This window comes from Patagioenas fasciata, chromosome 14 (assembly GCF_037038585.1).
Source record: "Patagioenas fasciata isolate bPatFas1 chromosome 14, bPatFas1.hap1, whole genome shotgun sequence".
NCBI classification, from domain to species: Eukaryota; Metazoa; Chordata; class Aves; order Columbiformes; family Columbidae; genus Patagioenas; species Patagioenas fasciata.
Genome location: NC_092533.1, coordinates 450141 through 466026, shown reverse-complemented (window position 1 = coordinate 466026; position 15886 = coordinate 450141). Strand labels below are relative to the sequence as shown.

The 15886-nt window shown below is 51.3% G+C and overlaps 1 protein-coding gene across 6 annotated transcripts in view; it reads left to right on the top strand.

Moving 5' to 3' along the window:
• Positions 1-240: 240 nt before the first annotated feature.
• TCERG1 (transcription elongation regulator 1) overlaps positions 241-15886 on the top strand; it is a 29831-nt gene continuing 14185 nt past the window's right edge. The window contains exons 1-11 of one of the 6 annotated variants that reach the window (XM_065849024.2): positions 241-392; positions 1285-1510; positions 4202-4354; positions 4557-4794; positions 7317-7559; positions 11199-11261; positions 12445-12645; positions 13166-13281; positions 14196-14281; positions 14546-14706; positions 14989-15055. In XM_065849024.2, coding sequence (XP_065705096.1) covers positions 304-392; positions 1285-1510; positions 4202-4354; positions 4557-4794; positions 7317-7559; positions 11199-11261; positions 12445-12645; positions 13166-13281; positions 14196-14281; positions 14546-14706; positions 14989-15055 — 1643 coding nt within the window. In that variant the 5' untranslated portion in view covers positions 241-303. Of the gene's footprint in view, positions 393-798; positions 929-1284; positions 1511-4201; positions 4355-4556; positions 4795-7316; positions 7560-11198; positions 11262-12444; positions 12646-13165; positions 13282-14192; positions 14282-14545; positions 14707-14988; positions 15056-15886 lie in introns of those variants that run through there. The other 5 variants (XM_065849023.2, XM_065849029.2, XM_065849028.2 and 2 more) reach the window with 5 other exon arrangements.

The window sequence follows — 15886 nt, the reverse complement described above, 5'->3', positions numbered from 1 at the left end:
GGGCGTAGCTCCCGTCCTTTTTTTTTTTTTTTTTTTACGGCCTGTTCCGTCCTACGCGAGGCCACTTCCGGTTCTCTGCGGGTTACGCCTCACGTGACCCGAGTCGCAAGCGGCGCGGGACGCCCGCGCGCAGCCAATCCCGGCGCGCCTGGCTTCCCTCATTCAAAGTCGGCGGGCGCGTCGGCCAATTGCAGGGCGCGCCCGCCCCCGCGTGCACTGACGGGCGTGTGGGGCGGCCAATGGGGCGCGGCGGGGCCTGGCCGGGGCGGCAGCGGCTGCGCTCGGCGGCGCTGCGAGGCGGCGATGGCGGAGCGGGGCGGCGGCGGCGGCGGCGCGGGGGCCGGCGGCGGCGAGGGGGAGGCGGCGGCGGAGCGGTACGGCAGCGAGCTCAGGTACCGCGCGGCGGGCGCGAGCTCTGGCGGGGCCGCGGCCTGGCCCGGAGCGGCCTTCCCGCAGCGCTGCCCGCGGGCCCGGCCTGCGCCCGGCGGGGGAGCGGGCCAGGGCCGGGGCTGGGCCGGGGCTGGGCCGGGGCTGGGCCGGCGGGCGGGGGCGGGGCGGGCGGCCTGGCGGGAGCTGCTCTCGCCGCCTCCATTTTCTGTCCCCGCGTGCGGCGGCGCTGGGCCGGGGCTGGGGCCGGGCTGCCGGGGGGGGTCCCCGCGCCGGCTGCCGCTCCCCCGGCCCGGGCGCTGAGCGGGGCGGCCGTTCCCCTCTCGTCCCCCGTTCTCCCTCGGCCCGTCACAGCTCCGCGGGCGTGCGCGGCTCCGAGCGGGGCTCGGGATTCAGAGCGCGGTGGGACGGCGTGCGCCGGTTCCGGAGCGGAGCGCGGTTTCCGTGCGCGGCCCGCGCGGCACAGCGGAGAGCGCGGCGGACGGAGGGTGCAGCGGGAGCGCGGGGATGTGCGGCCCTCAGACCGACACTCGTGTTCGGGGTAACGGAACCCCGGGCCGGCCGGGCAGGACGGAGGGCGGCGGGCGGTAGCCGCAGGTCCCGCCGCAGAGCTCGGGCAGCGCCGACGCGGGTCCGCAGTGCCCGGTGCCCTCACCTCAGCTCCGGGTTGTTCGTTCCCATGAGTAAAAGCTGACGGTTGAGCGCTAATGAACTTGGATTCCAAAGGGGAAGAAATTTGAAGTAGTTGCACACTTAACTTTATTCAATGTTGACTTTTTTCCCCCACCCTTTTGATTTTTTATTAGTTTTTTTTCCCTGTTTATTGTAAGAATTTGATTTCCTGCAGCTAAGCAGCAAATGAGAATGAACTCGGTTTCCCTTTGGCCTCATCCGCAGGATGGCTCAGCAGCAGGCACTGAGGTTCCGTGGTCCAGCTCCCCCACCGAACGCAGTCATGAGGGGCCCGCCGCCTCTTATGCGACCACCTCCGCCTTTTGGGATGATGCGGGGTCCCCCTCCACCACCTCGCCCCCCCTTCGGACGCCCTCCATTTGATCCGAACATGCCTCCGATGCCGCCTCCGGGAGGGATCCCTCCGCCAATGGGACCTCCACACTTACAGGTAAAGAATGGGAGACTCCTCTTGGTTTGTGGAGTTGGGATTTAGAGGTTTCTCTCGTTTGTTTTCACGTGTGGAAATAACGAGAGACATTCAAATGGATGAAAAAATAGCAGGGCATGGTGGAAACGTATGGCTTCTGTACGGTGGTGTAAAACTAACGCGTACCTGTGGTAGGTAAACACAACCTCTTTTGCTCCTGGAGGCAGTTCTGCATTACTCGATTATGCAGTTGGGTGCGCTCACCAGCAGAGTCGTTACTGAAGCCCGGCGTGGCGTGGGTGCCCTGTGGCCGTGCAGAATGCGGGATGGGGCTGTGCTGGGGTTTCTGAGCACCTCGTAGCAGGCACGGGAGGGACACATACCCCTCTGGGCTGATCTGAGCTCCGCTGGCGCGCAGCAGCGTGAGGGGTGCGCGCATGATCTGCTGGGGACCTACAGCCGTGTCCCGCGTGGCTCCAGCGTGAGCCACACCTGCCGTGGGTGGTTATTATGGTCACCGGGGCTGGCTGGGTGGGCAGGCAGCAACTGTGGGAAGTGGGTGTGTAATCAGGGAGGAGGTGTGTGCTGTTCAGCCCTCTGTTCGGGGGGTGTATCCTCAGTACAGCCCCAGGAGTTGTCAACACAATGATAAAATTTTAACGTCTGGGAAAAATATCTTGAGGGTGTTTGACTGGCTCACCTGCAGGTGGCCCTTATGCTGACCTCAGTTTACTCTTGACAGGGACAATGCTCTTCATCTTACGTTTATTGTTGTGTTTTGTTATTTTTAAAACTGAAGAGCATTCCTAGCGCTTCCAGGGGTAGTGCGAGCCTCTTGGGCTCAGGTATGGTAGATTTCAGTCTGTATTTCATGGTGATGTAAGCTTAAGTTCTTTTGCCTGCTTTTCAGAGCTTCAGAGAGTTGGAAGGGTACGACACGTTTGTGAGTAAGAAATGTGTTGTTTAATAGCACTGTAGGAGCACAGTCCTGTCAGTGTGACCGCTCTGTGGGACAGCAGCGGGCCTGCGAGGAGCTGAATCGTTTGTGTGGTTTGTAAACAGTGGTTTAAATCCGCTGCCTGTCATAAACTAGTGAAAAGGTCAGTGATGTGAAGTGTATTTTAAAATGTAGGGCTGTGGGCATAATGGACAGAGTGCGCTGCCATGGGCCATTTCCTGGTGCTTTAGGCCCAGCTTTGTGCTGGTTTTCAGCAGCAGGGCTGCGGGAGCGTTGCCCACGCTGCTTTTGCTGCAGGTTCAGTGCACAGCTCTGCACAACAGGCTGAGCTGGAGGGAAGGTGAGAGGAACCAGAGAGGAAGCGAGAGCGGGAACAAGGACCTGAGTTTACTTTTGTGTGCTGTCACCATCCTGAGCACGAGATTTCAAGAAGAAATCAGCGTGTGTTGTCCATAGCAGTTTTCCCTCCATCTTCTCGAAGGTAAAGGTGCTGTTAGAACCCGGAGTGCTCAGGGAGCTGTGCGCTAGCTGTTCATCACCCTGGTTCTCAGCCCAACCGAAGTCCCGCAGAGCTGCAGCCTGAACCAGTCCGTGTGCAGGATGTGAACAGCCCTGCTCTCCTCACTGTCCCCTTTTCTCTTCACTCAGCACTGGGGGCCATATTCTGTGGTGTGTTTCCATGTTCAACCTACGTTTATTTACGACTATTTCCACCTACCGTGCCTTTTCCTCTGGTGCTTTCTGATTCATGGCTGAATTTTTCACGCAGTGTCAGCACTGTGCTCTGCTCTGCACCAAATAGTTGGTTTTTAGCTTCTCACCCTGCTCTTGCTGTGAGGGGAGACGGGGCGCTGGCGGGTCCTGTGGTGGCAGTGGAGGCGAGGGTGCGTTGGAGCAGGGCCAGGGTGTTGTGGGCCCCTCGGTGCCCCCAGCACCGCCCTGCGACCCTCCAGCCCCTTTTTGGGGACAGCAGCAACAGCAGGCAAGACGTGAGCTCTGCTGGGTTCTTGTTACAGGGTGTAGAGCAGTGAAGAGAAAGATCATCTCGTGGCCAGCTGGAGGAGCTGTGGAGAATCGATAAGGAAGGAAAGAAAGGCTGTAGTGACCTTAGTGGCTTTTTTGTTTGAGTTCTGTCCATGTGCTCTTGACTTCCTTTATAAGAATATTAAACAGAAATCAGAGTTGGTACATGAATTTTAGAAGCGGTTTAAAATATTTCTCTTACAGCAGGAATGTTGGTCCTGGGGAAATTCCTGAAAGCAAGCAGAGGCAGCCAGAGAGTGAGGACGTGGCACGGGCCCGAGGCGGCCGGGCAACCGCAGCTCTGGGCAGCTCGGGGTCCGTGTTTGTGGTGTGTGGCACCAAGTCCCCGGTTCCCATGACCCGGGCTGTGCTGCGCGGTCCCAGCTCGCGGGGCCCGGCCCTGCCTGTGCGGGGTGCGAGGCTGGACGGGGTGCACCGAGGAGCTGTTCTGGCCTTGCCTTTGTGGAGGGGAATCTTTTGAATCACAAGTTCAGCTTGAACTGGAGTGATGGAGATAACTGGGTCAGCTGTAGGTATAGGAGAATAAGTTAAAGAACTCGGTGGATTTTATTGATTCTTTTTTAGAGGTGGCATCAGATTGTTAAAGAAGCTCTCGGGCCTGGGAGAATTAACCTTGGTCTAGTTGTGCTGTCTTGTGCTCTGAGAAAGGAAAGCTCTGCTTGAAAATTGTATTATGACTATTATTGTCGTTCTTGTTGTTACATTTCTAGAGACCACCGTTCATGCCTCCTCCCATGGGCAGCATGCCACCGCCCCCGGGTATGATGTTCCCTCCGGGGATGCCACCCGTCACCGCCCCGGGAACACCGGCGATGCCCCCAGCGGAGGAGATCTGGGTGGAAAACAAAACTCCGGATGGGAAGGTGAGCTGGTGACCAGAGCAACGAGGTGACGGGTGTTTGCTGCCCTGGGGAGCGTTGTCACGTACAGTCTTGTGCTGTGGTAAAATCCTACGCTCCTGCCTGTCCTCTTATTAGTTATTTTTACAACAGGAGGAACCGGACCATTTGTAAATGCTTCTCCTGCAGATAAGCGGTTGTTTGATGTGACGTTCTTAAATCGTAGGTGTACTTCTATAACGCGCGGACACGCGAGTCGGCGTGGAGCAAGCCGGACGGGGTGAAGGTGATCCAGCAGTCGGAGCTGACGCCGATGCTGGCGGCGCAGGCACAGGCCGTGGGCGCCTCCACGCCCACCACCAGCAGCCCCGCGGCCGCAGCCTCCCCATCCACCTCCTCCAGCACGCCGGCCTCCTCCACCTCCACCACCACCACCGCCACCTCGGGCTCGCAGACCATCTCCAGTGAGTACCGGCACGGCTCGGGGATGCTGCCGGGGAGGTGTTGCGCTGGGAACTTGGTCTCCAGGAGGAAACTGTTTGCGCAGGAACTGGAGTATGAGTCTAGAGTACAGTGTTTAATCCAGAACAACATGCAAACATTCCCCCACCAGTCTGAAAGTTACTCCGGCAGAGCAGCACTGAATTGGGATGCAGCCTTTGTCTTTAGGTCTTTGTAGGTTTTTCTTCTGCTGTTACCACATAATCTCAAAGCTATTATTCATCCCTTTCCCTTTAAGTAAAGCTGAATTGTTTTTAAAGGTATATCAGAAGCGGAGTTAAAGTTGTAGCATTTCACCTTTGTTTCCAAAGTGGCCTCTGTTGCTGCAGAGGCTGTATCTTGGTGTGCTGCTGCTGGGCAGCACAGAATTGGCTGGGTGAGGGACAGAACTTCTGGTGCGTTATGTTTATTAGTATTATTCTCCTGATTTAAGCCTCATTTGCTAGAGCTGCAGAAAAGTGGAAAAAGAAAGGCATTAGAGCCATTATTGTTGCCTCAGTCCTTGGAATAATAGTCTGAAGATCACTGCTATTTATGTGGGCTGGGCCTTTGCTTTTGAGGCTTTTCCAACTGAGGGAACCTCGAGAGGAAAGAGGGCTGAGCTTAGGCAGCGTGCACGTAGCGAACGTTTATACCGAGTATCTGCACACAATACAGACAGGCTGGTTTATCCTGTGCTTGGGCATATACGTGCTCACAAAGGGCCTCATGTGCAGAGCATCTGGAGGCGCAGCTGCCGTGCCCTGGGTCTGTCAGCACGAGGTCAGCGGGGCGCAGAGCCGCGGGGTCCGGTGCCCGGTGCCGCTGCGGCCCAGGAGCTCTGGTTCCGCAGTGGGGATCGGTGGCTGCACCGGCTTGGGGAGCATGCAGAGCAGGAGCAGCTGCTCAACTGCTGCAGCTCCAGCTGTAGTGTCCAGTGCATCCCCTGCAATTATTTAATGTGTTTCCTGTAACGGGTGAGACAAGTCATGCTTAACTCACCGTTTAACCCAAACTTTATGGATCTGTGTACGAAAGGGAGTCAGATCTCCATACCCCCGAATGATGTGTTCAGTTAACTCTGGAGGGAGGACAGATCATTAGAGCAGCAAATACTTTGTATTGCTCAAAGCATTTTAGGACTTTTATTTAATTTGGAAGGTAACTTAATACTGCGTTCAGCTACTTTGTTGAAACATGGTGTAATTGAAGCACTCTGGCGAGTGGCAAGGGCCGGGCAGGAGGTGCACCTGGGCTTCTGGCTGGTGCCGGCTCAGAGAACCGGCCCTGCAGTTCCAGTAGCGCTGCGTGCACCTTCTCTGAGCAGAATTTCCTAATATCGGACGCTGAGAGTCTGTTCACTTCTGCCTCTTCTACCTGCTGAACTTTGTCTTTGCTTTTCAGAACTGTTACTGTTGGTGTCTGTGCCGAGGTGATAAAATTCTATCATTTAAAATAATTGTATAACTCCCAGGCTTGGCCTGTAAAAACCCTGGGACTTCTGGCTGAGCTTCGTTCTTGTCTGGTTCTGATTTGCCTCAGGTCTTACAACAAATCACATACTGACTGTCTGCTCTGTTTCCCTACGTTTTAGGCAGTGCTAAGAACTTGCACCCTTCCTGAAACACAAATCAAAAATCTTTATTTAAATATACGTTAATGCTGGTATGTTATTTGGAATGCTTCTGGTAGTCATTAAATACTAAAGACAATGCACATGTATGTGTCCATATATTAGGCAGCCCTAGGCTGGTGTGATTTATCTGTTGTTATTAGCCTGTTTTCACAGCAGCTCCTCCTCCACCAAATCCCGCAGTGAACGTTGCCACGGCCGCCGATGAGCTCAGCCAGGCGGTCTGGTTCCTGTTCGGCAGTGCTTTACTGCACAGCACCGTTTCTTCTCGGTGCGGTGCTGGCTGTGGCCTTGCTGCAAGACTACAGCATGGAATGCTAGTGGCGCATTTTCCCACTGGGAGGCACTGAAGACCAGGAAAGCTCTTGCAGCTTCTGAACAAAAGCACTTTCCTTTTCCTTGCTTATTTCCACGTTTTTAATTGATGTTTTTCCATTCTTGGATCACAGTTGATAAGCACAGTTTTAGACACTGTCATGCACATGCTCTGCCGTTATTGTTAAAAAGCAGAACCTGTGTTCATTTAACGTAAGAACAATCTTTTCCCATTCAAAACTCTCTGTAACGTGCCCTTGTTATTTCTCTGAGCAGGGATACAGAGGCTGTTTGTCCTTGGTACACCCTTGCTACTGCTGTACCGACTTGTCAGCTGCCAAGAGTGGGCCAAAGTAAAATTGGAAATTGACTTTCTGTGTGAATATTTAATGCTACAGGGAAGGCAAAGTGGTTTTTGTCTGAGAGTGTCTCCTGCTGATGATACATATCTAAGCGTATCTGCTGGTATAAGGTCTGTTGGGAAACAGAGCCAGTATGTTTGCAGCAAGTGTATTGTAGCGTGTAAGATACAAGGTGTTCTTTGTTTTTTTTTATCAGCACCCACCACACAAGACCAGAGCCCGAGCTCGGGTGTTTCAGTTGCCACCCCATCAGTCAGTGTTTCAACCTCTGCTCCTTCTGCTACACCTGTGCAGACTGTTCCCCAGCCAGTCCCACAGACATTGCCTCCTGCAGTGCCTCATGCAGTGCCGCAGCCAACTGCAGCAATTCCTGCTTTTCCACCAGTAATGGTACCTCCATTCCGTGTCCCCCTTCCCGGCATGCCTATTCCACTTCCAGGTAAATTGGCAAACTGTGATTGTCGTGTCCGCTACATGTCCATGTTGTCGATTTGTTTGCACTCATGTGTCCACTGTGTACGGAACTTGCCTGAATCCTCTCCACTCAGAGTATTTTCCAAAGAATTCAGGGTTAGCAGACAGACTTTTTAAATAACAAAGAACACGAAATTTCTTTGACTTGTAGTTCTTTGATATCGGAAAGCAGCTGCGTTTAAACATGTAAACCTTTTCCTCTTAGACGATAGGAGAAGATAAGAATTGCGCTAAACACTTCTTAATCTCATGGCACGTGTCTTATCTTGTCATCCTATTGAAAAAGAAAGAGAGAGGTGCTGGACAGAATCCATATGTGACTGAGAACATTGTAGCACTGTATTTCACTAATTGCAATATTGCCATGATTTTTTCCTACTTGCTAGATTTAGAGCTTAAGTCTTGTGCATAAATATTTATTAGGATGTGGGTTATGGCCAAAATAAATTAAAATGAACTGATGTTCTGTAAGCAGAAAAGATTGCCATTCCGAGGCACTCCCCCGAATGGTGTTGGGTGTTCCCAGTTCTCTTGGTTTGCAGCTGTCAGGTACGATGCTGAATGCGGATGCAAAACGCTGAGGTGTTAATGCAGGACCATAACGAGGGCGTTCAAGACATTAGGGCGTTATTGGTAGGCTTTAGATGTCAAAACCATGCAGAGGAAATATCAGATGGCAGCCACTGGTGCCTGGGTAAATCATGTTTTCTGAAGTTTTTGTAAAATATTTAGATCCGGAAGGAACCACCTTTGGGCTGGTGAAATTTTGGACTCAGCTATTTTTAATTGCTGCAGAGGTTTTCGAAAGTGGTCAGTAAAGCTGCTGCTTGATTAATTACCATCTCAGCTGAGTTCCCGCCCCAGTGCAAAAGTAATTAGTGGTTTTTCAGCGTGCAGCAGCACTGAATGTGCACCCGGAGCTGCCGGTTTGCTGCTGCAGAGGGAGGCGCGAGGCTGCCCTGGCGCTGGATACCAGCAGTTTCCGCCCAGGAGCGGGGAGGCAGCAGCGCCGTGTGGGTGCAGAGCAGGCCGAGCGAGGCGGCTGGGTCTGCGGCCCTGGGCACCGATCCTGCGCAGACGGAGGACGCCCCACGTCTGTCCGGTGCGCTGGGCCAGGAGCGATCCCGCAGAATGCTGCTTGGGTAGAGGATGTAAGCACAAAGTAGTTAACTTGGGTATTAGTCCTGCTAACTAGGAGAGAGGGTCAACTTGGAGTTGCCTCTGCTTTTAGGATAGTCCTCAAAAATAGCTGGGCAAAGCTACTTTAATCTGTAATTTGCTTGAAAAGGAAACTCATTTTAAGACAGGAAGAAAATACTGTTCTGAACTTGATGTTCAAAGCTGGACAAAAACTGGGTGAAAGGTAGAGGGTGAGTTCTGATGTCTGTATTTGCGAGGTGTGGAAGAGCAGAACAGGTTAAGCCCTCGTGGTCAGCTGGACGTCCTCAGTTCTGGCGTCCAGCGTCCTCAGTTCTGGCGTCCAGCGGGGGATCAGCAGGGAGCGGAGGGTCTGTAGCGCTGTGGAGGGATTTACCCACCTGCTCAGCTGTCAGGTAACACGCGGGTGGCCAGAACAGCAGAGAAGGCTGCTGGTGAAACTGGATTTACTGGGGTGTGCACTGGCCTTGGTTTTTTTCCTAAGCTCTCAGTCAAAAAGTAGTGCAACACAGAAGGAAAAACAGTGCAAGAACATGCATCTTCTCCTCCTTAAGCTCGTTTTTGAAAACAATTCTCGTCAGGAATTTCCCGGTAGCAGCCGTAGATCTGCCTCTCCTGCTCTCGCAGCGATTCGAGCCGTTGGGCTGAGCTGGGGCACAGGGCAGGGAGCCCCCAGCCAGGCCTGTGCCGCCCCCAAACAGCCGAATAACATCAGTCCGGCTGGAGGTGGTTCTAATGCTGCAGAAACGCTGTAGGAGAAAGGAAACCTTTAAAATATTTGACAGTAACAGGAAACTAAAGAGAAGTCAAAATGCCTTCATGGCAGCGTGGGTGAAGTCAGAAAGGCTCGTTTCTGGTGTTGACGGCAGCAGGCGCAGGGTCAGCCGGGTTGCTCCGGTAGCATAGGCAGAGCTGTGAACACGCCACCGACACGTGATTTCAAATTTAATCGCTGTATTACGCTGTAGTGAGACGGAACAATGGGAGAGTTGATTAATTATATCTCATAATCTCAGATCTTAAAAAGTAAGTCTGCTTTCTCTTAATTCATGCGTTCAAAGTTAGTTGTGTTCGGGAGCGAACTCGGCAGAGGACACAGCTCGGGGGTCTGCTGGGCCGCGTCTGCGCTGCAGCGTCTCTGATTCGCGGGCCCGCAGATGCCGTTATTTATCCCGACCCACCTGGAACACATGCTCTAACTTCCTTAACAAAACGAATTGTCAGATTCATTTCCAGGACGTAACGTGAAGCCCCCCCCCAAATTTGGACAAACGCTTCATTCAGTGCTGTTTGAGTCAATGTTTTTGTGTCTCAGTTCGTACTATTTTTTACGAAATTAGTTTTGGATTCTATAATTGAAATTATTATTAAAGAGCGTTACAATTCTGTCTTATCACAAATATTTTTTAAAATAAATTGGCAGTATTTTTGATGCTTTCCATACTAGATCTGTAATGGAGAAAAATATAAATGACTTTGGTTGTAAACACAGGGGTTTAATTTCACTTTGCACTGGAGGATTTGCAGCCTCAGCTGACGGAACTGGAACCGTTTAAGGTGAAGCCTCTGGAGCGTTTCAGTTTCCGAGGCCCAGAGCGGCCGGTTTCCTTCCACACCCTCAGCGCAGGTGTTTGGAGGCGCGTTCCCTTACCCCTGTCTAATTTCCTACTGAATTTTGCGTCTAATTGAAGAGGATTAGACGCTTCCCTCTTTGTGGCCTTTCTGTGTCATTTCCTAACGAGCCGGAGAGCAGAGCAGTGCATGACGATGCCTTTTGAGCGCTAGTAACGCTGCTTTTAGAGCATTTTTCAGCTCGTGACATCCTTGATAATGAAAACTAAAGATGATGCTTGCTGCCACTGGCCTAGTGCAGCTTTGTGTCCCTCTGTTTGCAGCTTCATTGCTTTTCCTTCCTTTTCCCCCTTCTTCTGCCTCCAGCCTTTCCGTAACACCCTCAGCTTTCCCCCGGCTTGGGCTCGGCTTTGGCCCTGCCGCGCCTTGCTGGGCCGGGCTCAGGCCTGTCCCAGGCTCTGGCCTGTCCCAGGCTCTGGCCTGTCCCGCTCCTGCCCCGCTTGCCGCCCGCAGCAGCGCTGGGAGAGCAGAGCCCATGGGCTCTGCTTTGCTGAGCCGGGTCTGCCTGAGCCGGGCGCGGGAGAGCCCCCTGCCCAACGCTGGCCCTGCGTCGAGCGCCCCGCTCCCCTCCAGTGAACTTAAACCCCTGAGTCTCCACTGAAATGCCTTTTTTCTTTTGAATGACGTCCCAGTAATTCGCTAAACAGCTGGTTTAATGTAGGCAGAGACTGTTGCTGCAGCTTAAAATCAGTTTTCTATTTGATCTGGCTTAAACTGTTGGAGCGAAGTGATTCCGTCTCCTGGCGGGAGCCTCTCCCGGCGGCAGCAGGAGCGCCCTGGCCGCGTCCCAACTGCTTGCTTGTCCGTTTTGCAGGTGTAGCAATGATGCAAATAGTCAGCTGCCCGTATGTAAAGACAGTCGCTACCACCAAGACCGGTAATTTTCCAAACCATCTTAGTTCGTTTTGTCTGTAAGTTGGCATGGTAGTGAATGTTGGTGTTTATCTTTTATTTATTTATTTGCTTCCCCAACTGAATGACTCTATATACTTTATTTTCAAACCAGTATAAAAGCAAATATCTCATTTGGCCAGGAAATAACTTTCCCAAGTAACTGTTAGCGTGAGCTTATTTCATACGGAAAGTCCGGCACGGTTTTCTGTAGCCACTGAGTTGTGTAGTAACCGTATCTCTCCATGCCCATCCTCCTCGGTTTTAGTTTGTGTGTGTGGATTTTCGTTCCTCCCACCTCACCCGTGTGACATGGTTGTGCTCGCATGTTGGTGTGCGTGTGTGTCTTCGTGTAAATCTGCATTTTTCAAACTGTGGATTTAAGAAAAGTCATTTACTAAGAATATTGTATGGCACTGTGTAATGTGTGCTTTTCCCTTAGTTTAAAAAATAGACCTTTTAATATAAATGTTAAAAGCTCAAAGTCATGACCCTGTAGTTCTAGTTCTATCCAATTTGTTCTTCTAGAACTTGTCATTCAGAGTATTTCCAGTGTATCAGTTTTGTTGGGACGAGTAGATAAGCTAGGACAGTGTAGTATTCTGGCTTGCTCTAGGTATTTACTTGCCATTTTACTTTAGGAGGTGAATGTTTTTTTTCCAATCAGTGAGCAGTATTAAACCAAGCTGCCACGATCCGAGATCATTTCAGCCTCAGCAGTTTTTGTGCAAGGCTCTGAGTTAATCTCGGCCTTTTTAGAGCCAGGAGTTAAGGTTTGTCAGGGTTCTGCTCTGTATGACGTGGCTCAAATTCAAGCCACTCTTGTCTCTTTTTCAAGAGCAATGGGAATATCAGTATATTTTTTTAATGGTTGTTAGCTATAGAGATCTAATAAAGGCTCTTTAAATAGAGCACGAAATTTTGAAGTATTAAAGCAAATGTCTAAAAACTAACCAGCCTTGTGCTGTGCAGATTGCACATTGCTCAAACATAAAGCTTTTTAAATTGCCCGGTGACACGGGCGTTACCGATGGTGCAGCGCAGGGAGTTCAGCGCAGCCTCCGCAGTGGCCCCAGCCGTGTGCTCGTGGCGTGTGCGTGGTGCGTGCGGTGCTGGTGCGCCCCGCGCCGCGTCCCTCACTGCCCGGCCCGTGTGCTGTGTTGTTCCAGGCGTGCTGCCGGGCATGGCGCCCCCCATCGTGCCCATGATCCACCCCCAGGTGGCCATCGCCGCCTCCCCCGCCGCGCTGGCCGGGGCTGCGCCCGTCTCCGAGTGGACCGAGTACAAAACGGCCGACGGGAAGACGTACTATTACAACAACAGGACGCTGGAGTCCACCTGGGAAAAGCCCCAGGAGCTCAAAGAGAAAGGTACTTCTTTTGATTTAATATTCTAGGCAGAATTGCTTAGACCGTCAGTGGTTGTGTTTGCAGGTGTGAATTAGGGTATCTCTAATGCCCTATCGCCCTTCAGAATATTTTGAAATCCTGATTGTAAGTATGCATTTGGGTTGCTTCTGAGTCTGAAATTAGCTTGTTTCCCACTGTATCATAGGAGTATTTGGTTCTACAGTTGCTTCCAAGTCGGTGACACTTGGGTCAGTGTGTGTTTCCACTTTGCACACTCACATATTTGCGAATATCCCAATTGCAGAAGCCTGGAAAGTGAGTGAAAATTCAGTTATTCTAAAGACTTTAAACCAGGGAAGAGTAAGATCATTGAAATGCTAAATTTCAGATATTCAGAACCTGGGTTTTGGAACACGAGCAAAAAGTAAATTATCTCCCTCATCCGCATCCCTAAGTCACATTCTGCTCATATTTTGTGACAATTCATTATGGCTCTGTGGAGATTTCTTACAATAGTAAGGAGAATTCTACCTTTATTCAGAAAAAATGGAAGAGAAGATTAAAGAGCCAAGTAAAGAACCTTCGGAGGAGCCTTTACCGATGGAGACAGAAGAGGAAGAGCCAAAAGAAGAACCTCTGAAGGAGCTGATGAAGGAGGTAAAGCCCTTGCCCGCCATGGGCAGCCGTGGCGGCGCTGCCCTCCCGCGCTGTGGGGCTGTGCCTGTGCCCCTGGCAGCTTGTGCTGTACGTAAGGAGAAGAGAGACATGCACGTTGTGTGAGTGAAGAAGTCAGTAAGGACGTGGAAAAACGTTAGCTGGTTACATAGACCTGCCTTCTCTCCCTGATTCTAAGGTGTTCAGGAAAACTTGTCCTGAATGTTCAAAACCTAAAGCTGCCACGTTCTCCGTGTCTGTTAGGAACAGAAAATGTCTGTGGTGGTTGCACTGCAGTAAACGTAATGAACTTCTTTCTCGTAAGGCACGTTGTCATGCCGAGGAAGCGTAGCTCTTGAAGATACCGAGGTGTTTGTATGAAAAATAAAGCTTTTATACTGACTTCTGTGACCTTCAGTGTCCTCAGGCAAAAGCACAGAATTCAGTTGCTGTATTTTATTACCGCTCTACCTGGTTTACTTTTGAACTCGTTGCTAGTTTGCTTATTTATGCTGCAAAGGTTGTTTCAGAGGTTTTGCTTCTTCATACTCTGTGTTTCATTTTCAAGTAATTTAATTTTAAGAATAAATCACAATTTCCTTGTGGGAAACATCACCCTTTCCCTGTATTCGGGGATTCACACTGGTCCAGGAAGGTGTTTAAGTGAGGGTTCAATGAAGTCGAGGTTAAGGGAACACTGAGAGGTTTTCTGAACTGAGAATTTTGAACACCAGTTGCTGTCCATGTGTTGCAGTTCCAATGCCTGTGTTTTAAGCCTGGATGAGGTGTGATTGTGAGCTGGTCTTTAGCATTGTTTCCGAAGATATTTGCTTGTTTCAAACAAGTTAGTTACTTTATAATACATAATTAAGTAGCTGTCATTGCCCCATCCCGTAACTCGTTTTTTCCTCGAGGAGCCAAAAGAGGAGGAGATGACTGAAGAAGAAAAGGCAGCTCAGAAGGCCAAGCCGGTTGCGACCACCCCTATTCCGGGCACCCCGTGGTAGGTGACGTGTTTCGCCTGTCGCGCGGGTGGGCAGAGCGAGCGGCTGCGGGCGCACGTCTGTCCTGGGGTGTCTGTCCGAGTGACGCCGGTTCCCCGGCCCTGTCCACGCGCTGCCAGCGCTCGCCACGGCGGGTGCTGCGGGTGCGGTCTCTGTGCCGCGTGTTGTGTCGCGTGAGCCGCGTTACATATGGATTCCATATCCCAGCCCCTTTGTCTGCCACCGATTCCTCCTGAGCTGTACCAAACACTGTCTGTCCCCAGGTGCGTGGTGTGGACGGGTGACGAGCGCGTGTTCTTCTACAACCCGACCACCCGGCTCTCCATGTGGGACCGACCAGACGACCTCATTGGAAGAGCCGATGTGGACAAAATTATCCAAGAACCGCCCCACAAAAAAGGAATGGAAGAAGGAAAAAAACTGAGTAAGAGCCGTCTTGCTGCCTTCTTAAGAAGTGTGAATGTAATTTATCACTTACTTTGTGTTGATTCCCAAAACTAGTAACATTTAAATAAGTGAAGGAAATGTAAGGACATATGGAGAAATGTATATAGCCTTGGAATTCAAGAAGGCTGGTGGGAATCCAAATTTATGCACTATACACTATTTCTGCACACGTTGTCCTCTGTTTTGCACAGGGCTTCATTTGTGATTTACAAACTTTTCATAAAGACGAAATCTAACGTATTGTTGAAATTTGTTACAGTTAGAGAAGAGCATGAATCTACAGAGGAAGCAAATGAAGATGAGCCCATTAAAATTAAAAAGCGCAAGTAAGTTTGCTTTTTCAATAGTGAGTAATCTGTGCAGAAAAAGAGAGGTTTTCATCTGGGCGGTGTGGGTGCTGTTGTGTTCAGCAGAGCGAGCGGGAACTCACGGCGCTGGTGAACAGCCGTCAGCGCTCTGGTGTTTCAGCAGCTCCAGGATTTGATATTCACGTATAGAGGAAACAGCATCTCCTTTGGAGATAATTTGCAATGGAAATAAGTGGTATAAATTGCTGAAAACAAGGAATATTTTGAGTGCAGTTTATCCTAAATAGTTTGCTTCTCTTCCCTGTTTGTCTAGCTGGTGAAGTTCTGTGCAGAGGATTTTGTTGCCAAAAGATCCTGCAGTCTGGGTTTTCATAATGATGACTCTGGTTTTGCTCTGTAAAGTTTGAGTGTTGTTAGGCCTTTTGGTCTGTTCTGCCTGTTGGATGCACTGTATGGGTTACACTGGTGTTTCAGAAGTGCTTTCACCAGTTCGGTTGTTGTGTGCTCTTAGGGACCATCACAGAGCTGTTGCCACTGGGGCTCTGAGTTTGTGTTTGGGAGGGGGCGCGTGCACTCTCAGTGAACAAATGCACAGTCCAGAGGTGGGTGGATGGATGGACAGACGGATGGACGGATGAATGGATGGAGGCTTCATCAGTGTCACAGCATTTTCTCTGGTAACAGCTGTGAGGTGTTCCAGTCTGAACTGGCTCCACAGACAGAGTCCTTCACAGAGCCCCATGGTGCTGAGCGGAGATGAGCAATGAGCGCAGCTCCGGTGGAACGTGTTGCGTGTCTGTGTGAACTCCTCGGCGTCGCTGGTTGGCGCGGGAGCTGCTGAGGGTGCCC